The sequence below is a fragment of the Copadichromis virginalis genome, linkage group LG23 (assembly GCF_057382275.1).
Source record: "Copadichromis virginalis isolate Kocher_CV1m ecotype Utaka linkage group LG23, C_Virginalis_male_GT1.1, whole genome shotgun sequence".
Classification (NCBI taxonomy): Eukaryota; Metazoa; Chordata; class Actinopteri; order Cichliformes; family Cichlidae; genus Copadichromis; species Copadichromis virginalis.
In genome coordinates, this window is record NC_140639.1 from 51926953 (window position 1) to 51949283 (window position 22331).

Sequence of the window (22331 nt, forward strand, 5' to 3'; positions counted from 1 at the left end):
AACTGTACATGTGTATGTGTATGTATATGTGCATGTATATGTGCATGTATATGTGCATGTATATGTGCATGTATATGTGTATGTGCATGTATATGTGCATGTATATGTGCATGTATATGTGCATGTATATGTATATGTATATGTGTATGTGCATGTGTATGTGCATGTATATGTGTATGTGCATGTATATGTGCATGTATATGTGCATGTATATGTGCATGTATATGTGCATGTATATGTATATGTATATGTGTATGTGCATGTGTATGTGCATGTATATGTGTATGTATATGTGCATGTATATGTGCATGTATATGTGTATGTATATGTGCATGTATATGTGCATGTATATGTGTATGTGCATGTATATGTATATGTATATGTGCATGTATATGTGTATGTGCATGTATATGTATATGTATATGTGCATGTATATGTGCATGTATATGTGCATGTATATGTGCATGTATATGTGTATGTGCATGTATATGTGCATGTATATGTATATGTGCATGTACAGTACATGTGCATGTATATGTGTATGTGTGTGAGACACTAACCCCTCCTTTGGTCCTCCTTGGCTCAGGTCAAACACCTGTCTGGGGTTCAGATACCACATGAAGGACTGCAAAATCTTAGTGCCCTGACCAACAGAGAAGCAGTCAGTCAGACACACTTCGTCACAGTTTTTGTTCCTGTGAGTCCACAGATATGTTCATGTTTGTTTCATTGTGGCCTCAAACATCAACAGTGACACGATTGATCACTAATGTTCTCTCTTTGGTAATGAGTTAGTTAACTACACCAAGTTATTATTTTACTTTTGTTTAGAATTGACTTTGTTTTAGTTTATATTTTAGTTATTTTTCCAGCTTTTGTCCTGTGGTTTACTGTTTTTATTTAAAATGTAAAACTTTCTGTTGCCAAAAACACTAGATCTAAATCATTTTGGACAAAAAGAGGACTACTACGAGGCCACTGACTGCATGCCTGCACTGGTGTGGATCTGAGTACCTGGTTTCCTCCACTCTTGGGATTGACAAACACAAGCAGGGGTTTCATAAGTGGTGATGGGATGGGTCGGATTATGAATGGCTTCCACTGCCGCCCGTCCTGTCAGAGAAAAAACAGGATCTGCTCAGATGGTCAAAAGCACAGCAGCTGTTGTTCACTGCAGTATTTAAAAAATAGAATTAAGGACCGAAAACTAAAAGCTATTTTAGCTTCTCATTAGAAGACATCTGAAGGTTTCCTGTGCCAAACTAAAAGCAAGTCATGTCCTAAAAAACAGGCTTTATTAACCAGTCATCATCACAGAAACAATATTTAATGTGTGACTGTAGAACAGTGCAGACTGTTCCCGATTTGCTGCCTCCTCATAAACGTCCTGTTACACATGAAGTGAACATGGAAGAAGCTCTGCTTTGACTTTATGAGAATTCAATAAACTGAGTGCATCTTACGCACACTCACATCAACCTTTTACTAAAACAAAAAACTAAAATAAAAATAGAAGAAAATAGAACTAGAGTTAGAAAACAGACTGATTGTGGTATTACAATCAATTACAATCATCTATAGCTATTCGTAAAAACATCCATCCATTCATCCTCTTATCATTTTCAGGGTCACGGGGGGGCTGGAGCCTCTCCCAGCTGTGGCTGTGAAGGTCCTCAGCCTCCAGGTCATCGAAGTTTGAAAGAGGAGTGAAAGAAGCATCTATGTCCGCTGTGACGGAACGACCATCTTTGAACAGAGGGCGGGGCTTATCACACCAACTGTCTGCCATCTATGATACAGCTTTGAGATCCTTCCCAGACGCCTTAACGCCCACTCACATCCTGGGCCACTTGACCTCAGGAGATCACATGATAGGGTGGGGCCAGGTTTCACAATGGGCCTTGGGGACACTCATAGGGCTTAAATCTGGGACTCTCCACCAATTGTCTCTTAGAACTGAGAAGTTTCTTCGGCTCTAAGAAACGTCTTCAAGAAACTCGAACGTCCAGACGCTTTTCTTTCCAAGCTCCTCAGACTACGATGGCCTGGATGACCGAGAAGCTTCACAGACGCTGGCTGTGTCTGTCCCAGCTGGGATAGGCTCCTCCCTATATCAGCTGTCTTAGGGGGAGGGGCAGGGTACACCCTGGACAGGTCGCCAGTCTGTCGCAGAGCTAACACGTAGAGACAAACAACAACTCACACTCACATTCACACCAGTGGGCAATTTAGAATGACCAATTAACCTGACCCCACTAACGTCATGGAGAGTGGACGGAGGAACCCACGCAAACCTGGCCAGGTGGTGGAACTGAACTCAGGACCTTCTTGCTGTGAGGCAACAGTGCTCACCACCGCACCACTGTACTGCCTTTAATGGAGTCATATAGCATCTTTACAACGTGTATAAATGTAGGTAAGGCACTAACGTTGATGCATGGACTGTACAAAGATGTCAGCATGTGAACCGGGGCTGAGCTTGCTCTCCGTGTTTGGATGATATCATCGGAAACGTGCTGTTCAAAGGTTCTTTTTCCAAAAATAAAATATATAAAGTGTTCGTGTGTTGATTTAAGATGACAAAGACTCACAAACACTAGACAGGCTTCGCTGTTTGCTTAAGACGCCAGAGTTCAAGCTTCCTCTGCAGTGTGCCTTAGCCCACCCTGTAGCACAAGACTAACCTCTTTTTTGCTGCTTTTCCTCTTGAACGATGTTCTCTTTTTCTTTTTGCTGGACTTCATCGATGACTGTGAGATGGAGAAAAAGCAGCTGATTTCACATCATTTCATCATTTGTACTGCCATCACTACTCCCCACAGTTCCTTTTATTCTATCCACACACCACTTAAAGGACCTGCAGTAACATGAAACCACTGATCTGACTGATGGCTGCCTGAATGACAGCAGACAACAAAATGACCTCATAATTGAAGCAGGATGGAAGCACTAAGAACAGCGTTACCTGATGGCGTTTGACCCGAATTATCCATGTTGGTGGAACTATGAGGGCAGCATGAGCACCCATTGGACAAGCTTCCTCAATTTGCTGCAGCATGAAGCAAGAAACCTTGTTGTGGTACTAATGGAAGAGATGCATGGTTATAATATGTGCATTTATTGAGCTCTGGAGACATGAACGGCATCAGTTTGGTACCCACAGCCTGTTTGCACCACGAGCAGCTGATGGCAACAATCTCTTTACTGTGGAACGCAAACTTCTGCTGGAAGCCCTGAAAGCACAGAAGGAGAAACTGCTATAACAATTAAACTTGTTTCCACTCCTGTTCAGTTAAAGATGCAAAGCAGATGTTTAGGACAACAGCGCTACTGCTCGTCAGTAAGACAATCATTTCCACACCTTCCCACACTGTCTGCATTTGCCTTCTTGTCGTCTCCGATGCACCCAGTGATGGCGAACCACAATGGGCTGAGCACACACAAAAAACACAGCAGAAATTTACAACACTCAGAATTCAACGAACATGAGTGATTATAGCTGTGACTGTACGATGATCCAGCTGCAGCAGCAGGTTTGAACCCCAGAGAAAGAAAGAAACCAGAACTCACCTCTCGAATATTTCTGGATCCTGATTCTCTGAATGATGGTTTACACCTGAAATTAATCTGGAGCAGAGAAGAAGAAGAGGGTTACCGGGGTCTAACGGCACAGCTGAACACTGGGCCTCTGACTGGCACACTTCCTGGGTAAGCAGCACTGACACGCCTGTGGGACCAGGCCAATTAGGTGTCATGTGTCTTACAGTTAAGGGTCATGACTTCCTCAACAGGACTCGCTGACAGAAAGGAACAAGCAGACGGGACCCCCCAAGCAAGAATTACGTCACACAGGTGTGACGACACACATCTTTAGTTAGCACTGTGTAGCGCTACCTCCATCCTGGCATTGTGTCTGCAACCAATCGTGGCCCTTTTTGATAGTTTCCTACACCAGAACACTTTCAGAAAGCAGCTTCAGATCAATGACCTCCTTGTGTTTTCAGATCAAAGCACCCAAACCGTCAAGATTATCAGATTGTCACACCACAAGAAAAACGAGAGGACCAAATTTGAAGGATTTCAGAAAAAAGGACCCTGACAGAAGAAGAATTTTCAGAGGACGTGTCTGCCCTGGATTAGCTTCCACGTTGATTCACTCAGTGTCTAAATACCTACACCTGTTCCCAGTGGAAATGACATCTCCATCAACAATAATTATTTTTGAGTGGCATATGCCACCCCTCATCCCATGCTGCTGTGCAGTGATTCATTATAATAGACTGATGTAAGGTTCAGAGCACCCACGATCAACCTGTGCATCAGGCCGAGGATCAGAGAGGAGGACAGAGGACAGAGAAAGAAGACAAGGACGAGTTCTGTGTATCTCACTCTAAAGCTGGGGTCACTGACGGGTAGCGTGGCATCCATAAGAATAGCTTTAGAGCCGGGAAACTGCAGATCAGACAGGACGCTCAGTCAAACACAACCTGTTGTCCTCTGCTTACAAATGATGAATTCGACTGCACTGACATACAGAATCATCACCAGCTGCAATCAACACTGGATCCATGTTAGACTTCCAGGTGTGTCCAACTCCAGTCCTGGAGAGCTGCGCTCCTGCAGCTTTTAGATGCATCCTTGTTCCGACACACCTGAATCTAATGAATGGTTTGTTATCAGGCCAAACGTGATGGCTGCTGAAGAGGGAATCCAACCATCGGATTCAGCTGTGTTGGAGTAGGGATGCATCTAAAAACTGCAGGACTGGAGCTGCACACCCCTGCTCTAGGGAGCGTTCAGTTTGCTTCACACTTCTCTGCGATAATAAAGGCACAGAGTCTCTGGGACAGAGACTCACCTTACTGGTAGTCATAAGGACTAATATACACCTCTGTGTCTTCATGTATCCTCACAGGCAGCGTTATACCTTCTCCAGTTGTTCTATGCAGACGGTGTGAGCGACGATCTTACAGGCAGCACACTTCCTTCGACTGACAGACTTTTGCTACAAAGAAAAAAGGGAAAAGGTGATCAGCTCTGAATAGAAACATTGATTAACAATTAAATCACATGAACAGGAGAAAAAAAACAGGGTTCTTGTGTTGTAGTCGTTCATTTGCTTTATGAGCCTCAAAGAACAGCAGTCACTATGAAGCCTTAATTCCATCTATGACCACTGGGAGACAGTCCTGCACCACGTGAGTGAAACCACCACAGATACACAACATAGCAATGATATGACTTGACAGTATCTAAAAATATGACGGCTTTGTGCGTGTGATACAGCCAGCATGTGTCTGACAGTGATATGAGCTGACACGGTGCTGCAGGAGAGCAGCTTCAGTGTGCATGTTATTATTATAGAAACACAGCGATCCGTGTTTACTATCCCAGATGAATCAAAGCACTCAGGGGTTCAGGCCTCATACAGCCGGCAAATGGAAATAATAACTTTTCAGTCCAGTGGCTCAGGAGGTGGGCAGGTCTCACGCATATGCACACATTACAAGAACTATATTATCTATTGATTTACTTGTCGCTATGTCACTGAATGATAAGACAGAATACAGGAGAACCTGGGACGAGTTCATGGTTCAAACACAGAACGGCTATTTTCAACAGAACCCTGTTATTTCCTTGTGATCGGACACTGAAGGCAGCCTGTAACCAGCACAGCTCTCCCCCACAGCCTGTGGCACTGACTCGGCTGCATCTTTTTACAAACCTTTGGACTTTTCACATATTTACAGATGTTTACAAAAGCAGCACTGCACTGATTTTTTTAAAACACAGTAGTGAAAATGCTCTCCCATCACCAACTGAAAAGGTCAAAGGTCATTTGCATCTGATTAGTCAACATTTTTATGAGTGAGGTCGACGGGAATTAGGATACAGACAGAAACAAGTATACGTCATGCAGGTTTCTCCAGCCACCAAACATGAATGAGTGCATGAGTTTACAGATGTACTGTAAATGTGGTGGAACAGCCTGTGGGAGATATTGGTTTGCTATCCCTGAACGCTAACGGCTCACATTAAAAAGAGAGACTGATGCAGAATGTAAAGTTTTTAATAAGAGCTGCACTTAAGTGTTTATGTGGTAGTGTCAGAGGTGGAGCTGTGTGCTTAGTTTGTGGAGAGCACGCTGCTGTGTTTAAACTACCATTACAAGACTGAACATGCAGAGAAACACAAGAACTCCACTGATCCAGAGCAGAACGAGCCAAGCAGACAATGTGGACGGTTTCTCCTGGAGACAAAAGCTGGCATGCTTGGATAGGCTAGGTGTGCTAGGTTGTTCTAGTCTGAAGGAGGATCTTGTTGTCACTAATGCAAATGTCCTTCACATCTCCATCTCAGAACTTGGATGCACGTGTTCGAGCCCAAACACCCTAGATATCGCTCGCCAATCAAGAAAAACAACTGAAAAACTTCAGATGAAGTCATTAAACTACAGGCAACATAACAATCTCACTCTATAGAAAGTTAAACCCTGAAATAAATGGGAATTCTGTCAAAGGCTTTTTGGGAATGTTGACTAAACCGTGATAAAATGTTGGAGCTCTTACTGTGCAAGTCTCACATGTGAAGATTGTAACGTCTCTTCTTACCAGCAGCACTTTATAAAGACACCGAGTGCAGCTCATTGCTCATTCAGGGTGTCCCATTAGGACTAGGGATGGGTACCGATATCCGGTGCCATTATGGCATGAACGGTAGTAACCTGAGCTGTGATACACTTTGGATTCCAGCCAATCATTTTACCTTTCCAAGGATAGTAGGCGGGCCCAGGTTCTTTTAGAGCAGAGCTACAGATTAAAAACGCCCAAGGCGAAGCGGTCAAAGTCTGGCTGTACTTCACAACAAAAGGTGCAAACTCAGCAGCAACAAGTGCTTTAAGCTGATACTCTGCAAAAGAGGTAAGACCTCGAATCTGACGAAACACCTGGCGACGCATAGCGTTGTTTTAAAAGCCGAGAAATGCGCCGTATTTGATAGCTTGCTGCGAGACCTCACACCGAGCGCATCTACTGCGGGTGTGGTAAATCTCCATTAGTGAGTTAGCGCGGATCGCCCGGTGTGTGGGGCTGGACGGTGGTTATCATTTTGCAGAAAAAAAGAGACTGCTAAAAATAAAAACATGAGAGGTTTGTGTTCTCCATTCTTTAAGCACCGGTTCGAGCACCGTTTAAGCACCGTCACCGTTTCAAAAGTACCGATTTGGCACCGGTATCGGATAAAACCTAAACGATACCCATCCCTAATTGGGACTGGGAGTGTGATGCACACCTGCTAACTGGTGGTGCTAGCTGGTGGTGCTCATAGCTGTTTCACTGCGTCCACAGAAGCTGGAGGGGTTGACCAGTCTAAATTCTGCTTCTTGTTGCTTCCAGTAACTTGTCATTTGTTTAAAGCTGTTGCCAAGAAAACTTAACAGTATGTTTGCTGAGCAGCCAGTACACACTGTGCAAGGAGATGCTTTCACACTGATCTCCTCCAGATTGTTATGCGTGTTCTCCGTAAGTCGGTTGCTTAGTTGTTGATGTTAATGCAAGGACTTGTAGAAAGCAGCAGACATTGAGCAGGTGCACGTGGAAGCATGCGACTGTATAAACATTCAGTGTAACACAGTAAAGAAAACCTGGAGCCATGTATAAATCACACTCTACCCCAAACAGAACAAAGCGCAGTGTGAGTGCAGGCGGCTGCACAGAACTCGGCCGGGCTGGAAACACACAGGCAGATACTAACCAGTAATCTGGCAATACAGTGCTGTTCTCCCACATAGCAGTAGTCTCCAGACACGTTTGTTTCAAACCAGATATGATCTCCATACACAGCTACCTCCTACAGAGACAAACATGGAGAGAGACAAAGAAGAGCTAAGAAAAGGACAGAAGCTGAAAGAAGAGCTGCGGTTCCTACGGACCGTCAATGAAAGATCTGAAGTATCAGCTCACTGATGAAATGTGCACAGTGTTTGACAGAAGACATTTCAAATCACTGTGAAAAATCCTGTGAGTGAACCACGATCAGCTAGCAAGAAAAAAAACCCATACCCAAATGTTAATATTTCATACAGTATGATTCAGTCTAATGTGCTTCTCATTGGCAGACACAAGATGGACTGAAGACCCACTGAAATGCATGATTGATTCCTAAGCCTATGAAAGCCGTAGCTTTCCCTCTCCTGATAATCCAGCAGTTCTGCTGAGCAGTCTGACATGGCATAAAGAGCCGGCCCTGTACGTCTCCGTCACACTCACAGTCCAGTCCACAGTGCTGGAGATGTTTGCTTCTGGGTCGGTCACAGAGGATGTGCTGGGCTGACAGGGGAGATGGTGCAGACCGGACTTGGCTATGGCTTTTCTGGAAACACAAAGACCAGGAAAACTGTCAGCGTCCGAGAAAACAGAGAAAACGCAAAGTCGTCAAGGTAACAAAAGGTGACAGGAACATATGTGGAGGTCTATGCACACACGCACACACACATGTGCAAGCAGTCGTGTGAATGCTGAGGCATTTACACTATTGTCAATGGAAAATTGTACTTAGCAGTCAGTATAAGCTTTTAGTGATATAAGTTTGCATGTGGTAGAATACTGCATGTTGACCTTTTGATGACTTAGGCTGTTGTGTGCATTCCAGAGCGCTCTGGCATGCACACCCTGGGGGCGTGGGAGAGGTCGGAGCTTCTCTTATTGTTTTGTGGCAGGATAAACGTAACTATGTCTGTTTTAGTCTAAGTGCCTTTTGTTTAGATGAACTGCTGGACGTCCAGACCAGCAGGTTTAGGGGAGTCTTTATGGGGTCACATTGACCCCACACACACACACACACACACACACACACACACACCAATGTAAGGAACAAACACCTGCTGATGTATAAAGACCAGGGCAGAGTCCCGGAGCCCTCACTCCGTGCGAGCGCTCTGTGGCTGCTCTTGCTGCAAGTAAAACTGTGTTTCTCCTCTCTGACTCTCAGCTGAAGAAGTGTCTTAGAATACATCTCTGGACATCTCTTGAGTTCCTAATCTTCAAGTCACTCCTGTTTTCTGCTGTTAAACCACTTCCACAGTTTCTGTGCTACTTTCATGGTTCAATTTTAAAATATTCTGCTATTTCTGCTTATGAAGGCTATATCTGTTGGTATTTATTACTTTTACACATTTTAAATTATTAAGCTTTTTATGAGTTTTTTCTCCTATTGAAATGAATGGCAAACATCCCAAATTGCACTCAAACTTGCTTCTTTTCAAGCTCAACTCCTTCCTCACACTTTCACGTACAAACACCACTCCAACTTTAAAATGCACTCAAATTATTGGGCTACTACCAAATAATTCAGCTGTTTCGTGTCTCTTACCGTTTTCGTAAAATCCCTGTTGAAGTTTTCAGTGACACCGTGAAGATTTTTCAGAAAATACATGCGTCGCTATGGTTGCTATGCAGCTCAGCTACAGCGCACCACTCTAGTTTTCTGAATCTGTTCTTCACGTCTGACCAAATTCTTCTTCCTCGCTCAATTTTCACCCTACCCTACACAAATCATACATCGAAACGTAGGTATTTTTGTTAGGATTCAGAAAATGTGACTTATTATTGTGGGAATTACAGGGAATTTCTGCCAAATGGCCTCAAAGCAACACAGTCTTCAGACTCCGCATTCACAGTCTCAAAGTCTCTGACGGGACGCGTTTTCAAATGGTCATAAATGATGTCATGTACAGACGGAGCCCAACCTATCTCCAGACAGCCCTGCTCACGATTCAGTCATGTTTTTGATACCTTTTACCATTAACTGTGTTTGTTTCAGGGTACCAATCTGTTTGTGGAAAACACCAGACACACTAACACAAAGAAGGTCGATGAAGGTTGCACAGCAGCGTGGGGAGTTTGGGCCTTTCTCATTTTTCCCTTTTCATTTTCAATAAATATGAAGACACTGACTATTCAAAGTCATTCACATTTGGAAAAGAAATGTTTATTATTTATTTGCATAAAGCACGAGCTACGTGTGAGTCAGAAGCTGCTCTGCATATTTCATACTGCTGTGATTCTGGCTGACACGGTGGTGCGTGGGTGTAACACAGCGCACGTACAGCAAGTGTGTGGGCAGTTACGGCTGTGCTGGTGACTGCATGTTATGTATTACTGGTAACAAGAAGTCACGTAAGCGTCCCAGTTTGGGCAGATGTACAGCACCACACATCAGAGCATAACTGGAGTCTAACCAACAACTACACGTAGCAGAAGCTTCAGCTGCCCAGCCAGGCTGCTGACTGCCTGTTAATCACGATGAACACTGAGATAACAGGCGGCTTAGTAGAAAACAGTCGTTGCTCATAATCGTCAGAAAAATGTAAAAAGCAGCCACAGAGCAAAATAACTAGCAGGGATTTCAAAACTTGTTTTAATGGACTGAAGCAAAATCCTGCCCCCCCCTAACAGGCATAATGGTGCACTGCCTGTTAGCTTAACCCTTCCTTACTTCATATCACACTCACATCTGTGTTTTGCCACAAAATTGTGTAGCATTTGTCATTTTTCTGACAGACTGAGTATTAAAATACGATGCACCGTTTTAGACATTTATCACAGGCTAATAAAAAGAGGTTGTATTAAAGCATCATTGATCACCAACACCCATCCAAACAGGGTGCCCTCCACGCCAATACTTAGCATTTCTAAGATCTGATTGGTGCCTGCAGCTCACTGCACACATCCTGAACATGCCACAGACACACAAACATACTGCTGTGACGTCCCAACTGTTTGACCACGTCTGACATGTAGTGACGGATCATCATGAAGGGTCGGTTGGTAGAAATGGACGTTACTTCTGCTAAAACCATCAGACATTTTCCCTAATTTGCATCTTTTTTGACTGCAGGGCTCTGAACACGCTGCTGTGTGTGATACAAACATTCCCACAGCTCTATGTTATGGTGTCATTTCAACATTTCCACAGACTTCTTTAATATTCAATATGCAGCTCAGTTTTATTTAGTGCTTTATGAAGCACGGCAGCCTGAAAGAAAGCTCTTTTTCTTAGATTATATTTGTACGTGAAGCAGAAGGCGCGACGGTTAGTGAAGAAGCTGCAGTTTGTTTCAGGGAACACAAACTTTACTGTGAGGGTTTGAGAGAATTAGCCTGTGTGTGTGATAACTGTGCAGATGTTGTTCCCACAGCTGCCACAAGAAGACTGAAGCAGGTATTTGTAACTATAGTGAAGTCAAGTGGTTTCTCATTCTTATTTCTGTCGGGTATCTCAGAAAGGAAACGCCAGCATTGTTCAGGGTCTCGAACCAGCTACTCGCGCTTTGCTAGTCAGCTGCTCTAACCTCCAGTCTTCATCTCACCAAGGAGCTCAAAGTTTGATTTGAGTTGCCAGTGAAAAACACAGCAGCATAGATCAGCCCTCAGATCCTGCAACGGTAACGCCAGTGTCATGTGATCACTGACATTCAAATATTCATTAGTGTAGAGCATAGGTGTCAAACTCTGGCCCGCGGGCCAATTTTGGCCCGCAGCCTAATTATATTTGGCCCGCAAGGCCATACCAAATTACTATTAGAGCTGGCCCGCCGGTCTTATACAGCGCATGTACTGCTAATACTACAACTCCCAGAATGCTCTGTTGGCGTTTTGGCGCGTCAGTCAGGACAGGACCCATTAACGCCCTCTCCTCTGTTGACTGTAGTCATAGCAACCGCGCGAATACTGCCGCGCTACCTCTCCCAAAATGGCGAAAAGAAAGAACGAAAACAGGAGCTCTCTGGACAGGTGGGAGACAGAATATCTGTTTACCTATGTAAAAGACAGACCTGTTTGTCTTGTATGTGGAGCTCATGTGGCTTTAACCAAGGAGTACAACATTAGACGACACTATGAAACGAAACACCAAGAGAAGTACAAGGACCTGGACATGACTCAAAGGCGCCGGAAAGCAGAAGAGATGAAAAGAAGTTTTGTTTCTCAACAGACTATGTTCAAAAAAGCCATATCACAAAGTGAGGCTGCTGTAAAGGCTAGTTTTGTTGTGGCAGCAGAGATTGCAAAATCAGCCCGGCCCTTCAGTGAGGGAGAGTTTGTGAAAAGTTGTATGATGAAAGTTTGCGACGTTGTGTGCCCAGAGAAAAAGCAAGCATTTTTAAATGTTAGCCTGAGCAGAAACAGTAGCTGATCACACGTGAACTTGCCAACAATCTAAATAACCAGCTGATGGAGAAGGGAAACAGTTTCGTTGCATTCTCCCTCGCTGTGGATGAGAGCAGCGACGCCTCTGATACTGCCCAGCTTTCAGTCTTCATCTGTGGTGTGGACTCAACTCTCTGTGTTACGGAAGAACTTTTAGGATTAAAATCAATGCATGGAACAACCACAGGGAAGGAAATATTTGAAGAGGTTTCCAAATGTCTAACTTAAATGAAGTTGCCATGGGAAAAACTTGTGGGGTTAACGACAGATGGTGCACCAGCGATGTGTGGTCAAAGGAGCGGACTGGTGGGCAGGGTACGGGAGAAGATGCGAGCGGAGAACTGTGCAGGTGAGCTGACTGTTTATCACTGCATCATACATCAAGAATCACTTTGTGGCAAAGCCCTAAAGATGGAACATGTTATGACCGCAGTAACACGAGTAGTTAACTTTATAAGAGCCAAAGGCCTGAATCACCGCCAATTCAAATCTTTTCTTGAGGATAGAGCTGGGCGATGTAAGATTTTTTCATATCACGATATGTTTTTTTCATTTCAGGCGATAACGATATCTATCACGATATAAGCCAAATAACTATATTTGTAAGATTTAAATGTGCCGTTGCTCACAAGTAAAATGTGAAATAATCAGCAGCTTGTTTTTATTTAAATATTTATTTCCCATAATAAGTTCAACAGGGTAGATGTACTTAAGGAACATGAGACTTTTTCAGATAAATAAAGGCAAATATTGCAAACTACACAAAAGGCAGCCGCTAAAGCGTTTAAGTTTCAAAATAGAACAAACGAAACAGACTAAACTGTCAATTCCACTTAGAAACAAAATATTAATTCTAAAAATAAATCTTAGTTTGTTTTACAGAAGAACAGACAAAACTGACTAACTTTTGTCAATATCAAATAAACTGAGAACTAAAAGGAAATTCTCAATCTCTCCTTGTTGTATAGCTGAGCTTTTCAAACAGTTTTAACAGTTACTTTAGTCTGACAAAAGCCGAATGACGAATTAGCGCTTCCAGTCAGAGACTGAGGCTACGTCCACACGTACACGGGTATTTTTGAAAACGGAGATTTTCCGTTTTCGTTTTAAAAAATAATCCCGTCCACACATAAAGGCAGAAATGAAGGAAAACGCTGCTATGAACATGCCAAAGCAGCAGGTGGCGCTAGATTCCTAACCGTGCAGAAATATTGGCCAATCAGAAGTCTAGAAGCCTCGGTGGGAAAAAGTAAACAAAGCTGGGGCATAGAAGCAGAACCGAGTCGTATGTGTGGAGGGACAGTAACTGTGTGTATATGTAAGCATTTAAACACTGCAGAGAGTAGAATTAACAGTATTGTAGAAATTCATTTCACCGAAACAATAACATGGCGCACACCTTTGACGCTGCGTTTTCTCCGTTTTTCTAGTCCACACGTAAATGCAAAAACGGAGTTTTCAAAAATCTTCGTTTTCAGTGACCAAAAACGCCGTTTACGTGTGGATGAAAGGTGCAAAAGCATAGAAAAATCTGCGTTTTCAAAAATACCCGGGTACGTGTGGACGTAGCGCATGCACCAGTTTATTGTATTTCCAGTGCACGCTACTCTGTTTTTTGTCAGACTTGAAATAGCAGAAATACCTTCACACTGCGGAACTTCTATGGCTCTTCCGTTCGACAATCTCTCCGGCGTTGGAACCATCATCTGTTTTCTCTTCGGTCACGCTCGGTTGATTTTTCTAGTCGGCACACTCATTTCCTCCATTACGCGCTGGCTGCTTCCCAAACAAATACACACGTGCGGCTTGGCACTTGTGCTGTACGTAACAAGTCACGTGACGTGACGCTGCGGCTGTGATTGGTTCGGCTCTGCGCTACTTAATTTGGATTGGCTGTTTGTTTGTTTTTTAAGAGGACAAGAGCGGCGAGGTCTATCGCGATAGTTTAATTTTTCTATCGAGAAAAAGTTATATCGCGATACATATCGTTATATCGCCCAGCTCTACTTGAGGAGTGTGGTTCGGAATACGGAGACGTGCCGTATCACACGGAGGTGAGGTGGTTAAGCCGAGGGAAAGTACTGAACAGATGTTTCGAGCTAAGCGAGGAAATATTTCAGTTTCTGGAAAGCAAAGGGCAAGACACAGCTGAGCTCAGGGAGCAAGAGTTTCTGTGTGAACTGGCCTTTATGTGTGATATCACGAGCCATCTCGATGCGCTGAACCTGCAGCTTCAGGGACGGGGGCGTATCATCACAGATATGTACGCTGCAGTGAGAGCTTTTAAAACGAAATTGTGCCTGTGGCAGAATCAGATGCTACAAGGAAACCTGGGCCATTTTCCCTGCTGCCAAACGATGAACATGCAAATCTCTACTGCTGTGTTCCCATGCGTACAGTTTGCTGAAAAACTCTGTGTACTCAGTACTGAGTTTACCCGGCGGTTTGCCGACTTTGACGCCCAGAAATGTCGATTTGAACTGCTCAGTAATCCTTTTGCAGTTGACGTGGCAAAAGCTCCAACAAACCTCCAAATGGAGTGATTGAACTCCAGTGTAGTGACACGCTGAAATCAAAGTATGATGCTGTGGGCGCTTCACAATTTCCACATTTCATCCCTGACACAATGCCTGGGCTCCGCACCCACGCTGCTCAGATGCTCTCCATGTTCGGCAGCACTTACCTATGTGAGCAACTATTCTCCTCAATGAAGATGGCCAAAACATCTCACAGGAGACGTCTGACCGATGAACACCTTCACTCGATCCTGAGGATTTCCTCAGCTCAGAGCCTGAGCCCAGACATTGAGGAACTAGCATCCAAGAAGAGATGCCAGGTATCTGGCTTGGACGCATCAGAGTAGATCAGTGTGTAGCAAACTGAGCTATAATTACCATTTTCCTTGTGCAATTTGTCTTGCTACTCCCAGACATGGGCTTGAATGGTTTCACGTTTAATGATATTTTTATTAGTTAAGTGGTTTATCATTGTTATTTTATTTTTACATTTATTATTAGCCTGGGGAAAAAGTTTACTGCTAAAATTTAAATCAGAAGGCTGCAAATACAATTTTTATTTAAGAAATGCATTCCAGTGATATGTTATTTAATTGGAATTTCAATTTTGCATGTGTGCAATATTAAGTTATATATGTTTATATAAGTTATATAAGTTATATATCGTTCAGTTTTAAGCGTTGCTTATTCCATATTCAGTTTTTCAGCAAAACTTATTTGAGTCTGTAAGAAAAGGTTCCTTGTTATATCTGGAGGAAGATTTTTTTCAATAAATATTAATGTTAGCTCGCGACTTTGTTCCAGTTTTGAATTTTGGCCCACTGTGTATTTGAGTTTGACACCCCTGGTGTAGAGCTAAAGGTCATAGCTCTCTCTGTTGCATTATGAGGTGTCTTTAAGCTGATGGGTCTGCTCAGCTATCTTCAAAGAAACACTGTCTCGCATTAAGCAGAAAAATGATCTACAGTGGCTTTGAAAAGTATTCGGCCCCCCTGAACTTTCCCACATTTTGTCACGTTACAGCCACAAACATGAATCAATGTTATTGGAATTCCACGTGAAAGACCAACACAAAGTGGTGCACAAGTGGGAAGTGGAACGAACATCATACATGATTCCAAACATTTTTTACAAATCAATAACTGCAAAGTGGGGTGTGCGTAATTATTCAGCCCCTTTGGTCTGAGTGCAGTCAGTTGCACATAGACGTTGCCTGATGAGTGCTAATGACTAAACAGAGTGCACCTGTGTGTAATCTAATGTCAGTACAAATACAGCTGCTCTGTGACGGCCTCAGAGGTTGTCTAAGAGAATATTGGGAGCAACAACACCATGAAGTCCAAAGAACACAGCAGACAGGTCAGGGATAAAGTTATTGAGAAATTTAAAGCAGGCTTAGGCTACAAAAAGATTTCCCAAGCCTTGAACATCCCACGGAGCACTGTTCAAGCCATCATTCAGAAATGGAAGGAGTATGGCACAACTGTAAACCTACCAAGACAAGGTCGTCGACCTAAACTCACAGGCCGAACAAGGAGAGCGCTGATCAGAAATGCAGCCAAGAGGCCCATGGTGACTCTGGACGAGCTGCAGAGATCTACAGCTCAGGTGGGGGAATCTGTCCATAGGACAACTATTAGTCGTGCACTGCACAAAGTTGGCCTTTATGGCAGAGTGGCAAGAAGAAAGCCATTGTTAACAGAAAACCAGAAGAAGTCCCGTTTGCAGTTTGCCACAAGCCATGTGGGGACACAGCAAACATGTGGAAGAAGGTGCTCTGGTCAGATGAGACCAAAATGCAAAACGCTATGTGTGGAAAACTAACACTGCACATCACTCTGAACACACCATCCCCACTGTCAGATATGGTGGTGGCAGCATCATGCTCTGGGGGGGCTTCTCTTCAGCAGGGACAGGGAAGCTGGTCAGAGTTGATGGGAAGATGGATGGAACCAAATACAGGGCAGTCTTGGAAGAAAACCTGTTGGAGTCTGCAAAAGACTTGAGACTGGGGCGGAGCTTCACCTTCCAGCAGGACAACGACCCTGAACATAAAGCCAGGGCAACAATGGGATGGTTTACAACCAAACATATCCATGTGTTAGAATGGCCCAGTCAAAGTCCAGATCTAAATCCAATCCAGAATCTGTGGCAAGATCTGAAAACTGCTGTTCACAAACGCTGTCCATCTAATCTGACTGAGCTGGAGCTGTTTTGCAAAGAAGAATGAGCAAAGATTTCAGTCTGTAGATGTGCAAAGCTGGTAGAGACAGACCCTAAAAGACTGGCAGCTGGAACTGCAGCAAAAGCTGGTTCTACAAAGTGTTGACTCAGGGGGCTGAATAATTACGCACACCCCACTTTGCAGTTATTTATTTGTAACAAATGTTTGGAATTAGGGCTGGGCCATATTATACCGTTCACGGTAATACCGGTATAATGTTAGGCAACGATAGGAAAATGAAATATCGCGATAGAATATGAGTAAAACGCGCATGCGCAGTGCCTTTGTTTTCATACGCACATGGCCGATTGTTGAGTGAAACAGATGAACCAGAATTGGTTTGTAAAAATGGTGCAACTTCAGTGATGTGGAACTGGTTTGGTGTTTGTCCGTCAGATACACGACAAAGCACATTTTTTTGCAGAACATGCAAGCGGCCGTCGTTATTGTCGTATTTGTCGGACTAAGATGCTCTTAAATCTGGGAGTAATCTGGGTCCTAAACTCCGTATGCTTCAGGTCAAACAACACTGCAGCATCACTGAGAGTTAAAAACTGTCTAAATTCTTTCATCTTTAATAAAACGATCAGCGTTGCTGCTTTACCAGGTGTAACTATGAAGTTTAACTTCCAGGCATCCATGAAAACAAAAGTTATTACATTTAACGGAGTTAGAAGTTAGCAGGAAGCTAGCGGAAGTTAGCTCGCTAGTTTCGCTAGTTGCCTAAGCATGATATAGCATGTTCTGACTGAGAGATTTCTGAAAAAATTCAAACGTACAGCTCTGCTATCACTTCCAACATAAATGGAGACAGAAAACTAAACAGCAGTGACGTTTGTAGGGTTACTGAAGTTGGGCTAGCTGGTATATAATGATGTGCTACGTGATCGCTAGCGACACAGCTATGTTAGCATAACATAAACAGTGAAGCTGGAGGACGAACACTAACACTTTTCCACTTATAAAAGTTAACGTGAAGGTTCTTCATGGTTAGAGACAAATGCAATCGCATGGCAGGATGCTGTAAACGGACCAAACTTCAGTCAGGAGAACAACTGAGATAATCCATCCACAATACGAGGTTAGTCATTAATATACTGCAACAACATGGGAATAGAGCAGCTGCCAGAGAATTCAACATTAATGAATCAATGGTACAGAAGTGGAGGAAGCAAGAAGAATGAGTTTAATAAAGTTTGATTTATCTGACTGCTTTGTTTCGCTTAATGTGCCTTATAATCCCGTGCACCTTATGGTCCGAAAAATACGTACTGCACACTGCAGTTTAATGTTGCAAAGCACCTCTTTTTAACTTCAGTGGATATTATACATGGTTATGCTCAGGATATGTCAGCCCATTTCTACTGGAAATGCCTTTTGGTTAAACTTTCAGCAAGGAATTTGCATTTGCACTGTTGCATTTTTATAAAGCTTTAATGTACATAAAAACCAGCTTCTTGTTTAAGTGAAAATAAATGGAAGTTTGTCTTTTTGCGCTAGTAATGTTGTGGAGTTGTATTTTGTCTCGCATCAATTATATCGTCAGTTATATCGTTATCGCAAATTTTCAAATATATATCGTGATAAATATTTTTGGCCATATCGCCCTGCTCTATTTGGAATCATGTCTGATGTTCGTTCCACTTCTCACGTGTGCACCACTTTGTGTTGGTCTTTCATGTGGAATTCCAATAAAACTGATTCATGTTTGTGGCTGTAATGTGACAACATGTGGAAAAGTTCAAGGGGCCGAATACTTTTGCAAACCACTGTATGCTGCCAGTAAATTAGTCTGACTATAGAATCGAACTGAACCAGCACAATAATACACTGCTGCTTAGTTATTATTTAGTTACATGTCACTGTATATTTTTAACATCTGAAGAAAAAAAATGTATGTCTGCAAAACATAAAACACCAGTTCTGTCAGGTCTATGTTAGGTAGGTGTGTGTGTGTGTGTGTGTGTGTGTGTGTGTGTGTGTGTGTGTGTGTGTGTGTGTGTGTGTGTGTGACACAGAGAGAGAGACATACGAGAGGAAGTTGTCCCATGTATCCTGGTAAGGATTGTAATAAATGCTTTGCTGGGGTCCATCTAGTGGAGAGGAACAGCCTTTATGGAGCATGGAGCCACATGAGGTAGCATCTGCTGCAGCCGCCCCAACATCAAAGCTCAGGCCTGCTGGAGCCGGCTGGCCAAGGCTGGGACTGGTCACGGAAGTCGACATTGCGTTCGTCAACTTCGCTGTACTGAGACTCGACTCTAATGGATTATATCGGCCGAAGACGCCAAACCCTGCTTCGTTGTCCTGAAACACGGAGTCTGCCGGAAGCAAGTGTGAGGAATTTCGTCTCAGACAGCGAGGAGGCCAGAGCAAGGGCCGGGCTTTGATGTTCTCCGTAACCACAGCCTGCGTTAGGTGCCTGTGAGCTGCCAGGGTGAAGCTTTCTTCATCAGCTTCATCATCGCTTTCTTCTTCTTCACCCGACTCAGAACAGGAGCACGGGGAGACATCCATGCCCTCTTCATCCTCTTCTTCCTTTTGCAGTCCTGTGCCCATATGCACTACACTTGCCAGTAACATAGAGGATCCCAGTAAATGAGGTTCGATAGATTTCACTTTCGAACGACGTGCACAGGAGACTGAGCAGCAGGGACGATGTCTTCCTCTTCCTGGTCCTTCACTTGCATTTGTTAGCCCAAGCTCGATGATAGACTGTCGCTTCTGTCCACTAGCCACTAGTAGGCCAACACTCGGGCGCCTGCGCTGGTCAGTGCAAACCAGAGGCAAACCGACAGAGGAGCGTCTGGACTGTACTAATGCTACAGAGGGCAGACCGACGCTGGAGCGCCTCCTGGCTTTACTGGCCTGAACAGAGGGACATTTGTGACGCACTGCAGCAAAATGCTTTTGTCTTTTTTGGCGTCGACCAAAGTGTCGCTGGAAAAACAAATCCATCTCGTCTTGGAGAGCGATATAGTACACTGCTACTCAAAATGCATCTGATGAGATACGGTTGGGTAAAGAACACACAGTGCCCTTTCCTTGTCTTCATTGACTGCGGGTTAGCAGTCAGATATCAGATATCCATGCGACCGAAGATTGGTTTCCTCCACTCGAAGCTGGTACAGCTACTGCTGGACATCTCTGACTCTCCAGCCCTCCTTTGGAAATGCTGCAGAGGCAAACAGGCCGTTACAGAAATCTGTCATTTCTCATTAACAGAGAAAAATGTTCCCACCAAGGAGTTTACTGAGGTTAACGACTAAAAGAATCTCCAAACAAATCAGACTCAATCAGCTGTTCTCAGGTTGGATGATCTAACTTGCTGTTTCATGATGCAGTGCTGCTTTCTTCAAAGTCAATCAAATTATGACCAAAACTTTATTGATACCAAAACATCTGACACCCCACACACACACACACGGGTATGTATTCATGTCCTTGTGGGAACTTCTCATTGACATAATGCTTTCCCTGGCCGCTCACCCTAACCTTAAAAAATGAATGTCTAACCATAATCCTGATACTAAAACCACATTTTGAGTCTCAAACTTGTGAGGACGGGGATTTTGGTCCCCACAAAGACATCTAAACAGGTACACACACACACACACACACACAGACCTACTAAGACCTACTGTATCATAAATATAAACTAAAGCTCATACAGGGTCACATCATTATTGTAGGATCGTTACAATATAAAGTGAAACGTTTAACTGATAAGTTGCTTTACTAGCAGCTACACTGTTCACTGCAGCTGTGAAGCTGCTTCCAATGAAAAGGCTCATGTGTGAGCACAGGGACCGCAGTGTGTCGCAGCACAGCAGGGTGGACTGTAGTGTCACGTATCTTAATAAAACACGCAGCTTCACTTTCCAGTCAGAAGAATCACTCAAATTAGAGTTAGAGTTACTAAATAAAGGTAACATTCGATCAGTCAATCTAATCTTTGTGGTTCTTCAGAAGAAGTCAAATGTAAATATAAAAGTGCTAAAATAAATTTCAGTTCCTGATTCTGAGAAGTATCAATTTATGCCCTCAGAGATGACAAAGCATGAAACCAAAGCTCAGCTCTGAAATCTGACCATAGCCACATACTTAGCAACTGAAAAATGTTGCATCAATTTGACCTCCAACCACTGACTGAAGTGTGCGAGTGGTTAAAATTAGATTCCTGTGGATGTGTGGCACATAGGCCAGCTATTCAGTATTTGTATAAACTTCATCTTCTGTGGTCTTTGAAATATGAATTTGGGCCCTGCGGCTGCCGACGCTGTCTAAACAATACGATCCTCGAGAGTCAGCAAGACCAGAAAAGTCCTCAGTAGACGAAGCTGTGACCAAACGCAGCGTTTTCTTTGCTTTTTAACTAGAAAAATCAATTCTACGTGGAGCTTCCCGCGGCGTGAACAGGCAGATTGTTTAAAAGGCTCTTCATCCTTAAATAAGTGAAGTGAGGAAGCATGCTTCGTAGCGTTGGCTTGGTGGGTAGCAAACAGGAAATGAGTGTAGATATTTAATCAGGAGATTATGAGACTCAGCATATAGACAGTTTGTACGAGTCACACGTCTGAACAACACGGTTAAGCGGTGAACGACCAGCTCATTTTACCATCCGTGGCTTTGTTCTGTGTTCGCCCATCAGCAACCCAACAGTTTGTTAATGCTCACACTATTATACTCAGCAATAAGCTCCAGCTTCAGCCGCTCGCTCGGCTGCTGGCAAACCAGTTAACCTGAGATGAACACCAACACGTCACATTTTTAAATATTCTCTAAGATCACTGCTGATGTCTTTCCTCCTCCTCCTCAACACCTGAATGCTCCAGACCAGCAAACTACGGATCTATGAAGCCTTAAAGCTGTGCTTTAATTCACCATGACTGTACAAAGATATTTGTTTGTGTTTCTCGTCTTAATAAATAACAGAAAACATTTTTTATAAATGAAAGTCAGCCAAGATGACTGGATGGAACTTAAGACGGTTTTGAACCGTTTCTGTTCTAGTTCCGTTTTTCTAACACTGAATTTACAAGAAACAGAGCGAAGCACACACCACCACAAACGAACCTCGATACGACAGATGAGATGATAACAGTGGGGCAGAACATTTGACATGTGGTGTGACTAACTGAACGTATAAGAGCAAACTGAAGATCACGCAGCGCATCGGATGAGGACAGTAAAGCGAGAAAAAGGCGTTTTAGAACCGTGAAGCTGAAACCTCGGGTATCACAGGAAGTCCCATCACAGACTCATTAGCCCACCGAAACCTCCTCTGTTCGCTTACAGTAATCAGCTTGACATTCAGCAGCAAACGGCTCTGCCACTCACTACGTTCAGAGATCATCACACTGACATACATTTCTTCTATTCTGA

At 43.5% G+C, this 22331-nt stretch overlaps 1 protein-coding gene across 6 annotated transcripts in view; it reads right to left on the reverse strand.

Moving 5' to 3' along the window:
- LOC146682222 (diacylglycerol kinase zeta-like) overlaps positions 1 to 22331 on the reverse strand; it is a 99637-nt gene that overhangs the window by 45969 nt on the left and 31337 nt on the right. For 2 of the 6 annotated variants that reach the window (XM_085449278.1, XM_085449277.1), the window contains exons 2-13: positions 18979 to 20121; positions 8268 to 8370; positions 7753 to 7848; positions 4928 to 5005; positions 4390 to 4452; positions 3571 to 3627; positions 3362 to 3430; positions 3162 to 3233; positions 2966 to 3082; positions 2685 to 2750; positions 1015 to 1113; positions 561 to 643 (exon numbers count right to left, since the gene is read on the reverse strand). In XM_085449278.1, coding sequence (XP_085305404.1) covers positions 561 to 643; positions 1015 to 1113; positions 2685 to 2750; positions 2966 to 3082; positions 3162 to 3233; positions 3362 to 3430; positions 3571 to 3627; positions 4390 to 4452; positions 4928 to 5005; positions 7753 to 7848; positions 8268 to 8370; positions 18979 to 19904 — 1829 coding nt within the window. In that variant the 5' untranslated portion in view covers positions 19905 to 20121. The remainder of the gene's footprint in view (positions 1 to 560; positions 644 to 1014; positions 1114 to 2684; positions 2751 to 2965; positions 3083 to 3161; positions 3234 to 3361; positions 3431 to 3570; positions 3628 to 4389; positions 4453 to 4927; positions 5006 to 7752; positions 7849 to 8267; positions 8371 to 18978; positions 20122 to 22331) is intronic. The other 4 variants (XM_085449282.1, XM_085449281.1, XM_085449280.1 and 1 more) reach the window with 2 other exon arrangements.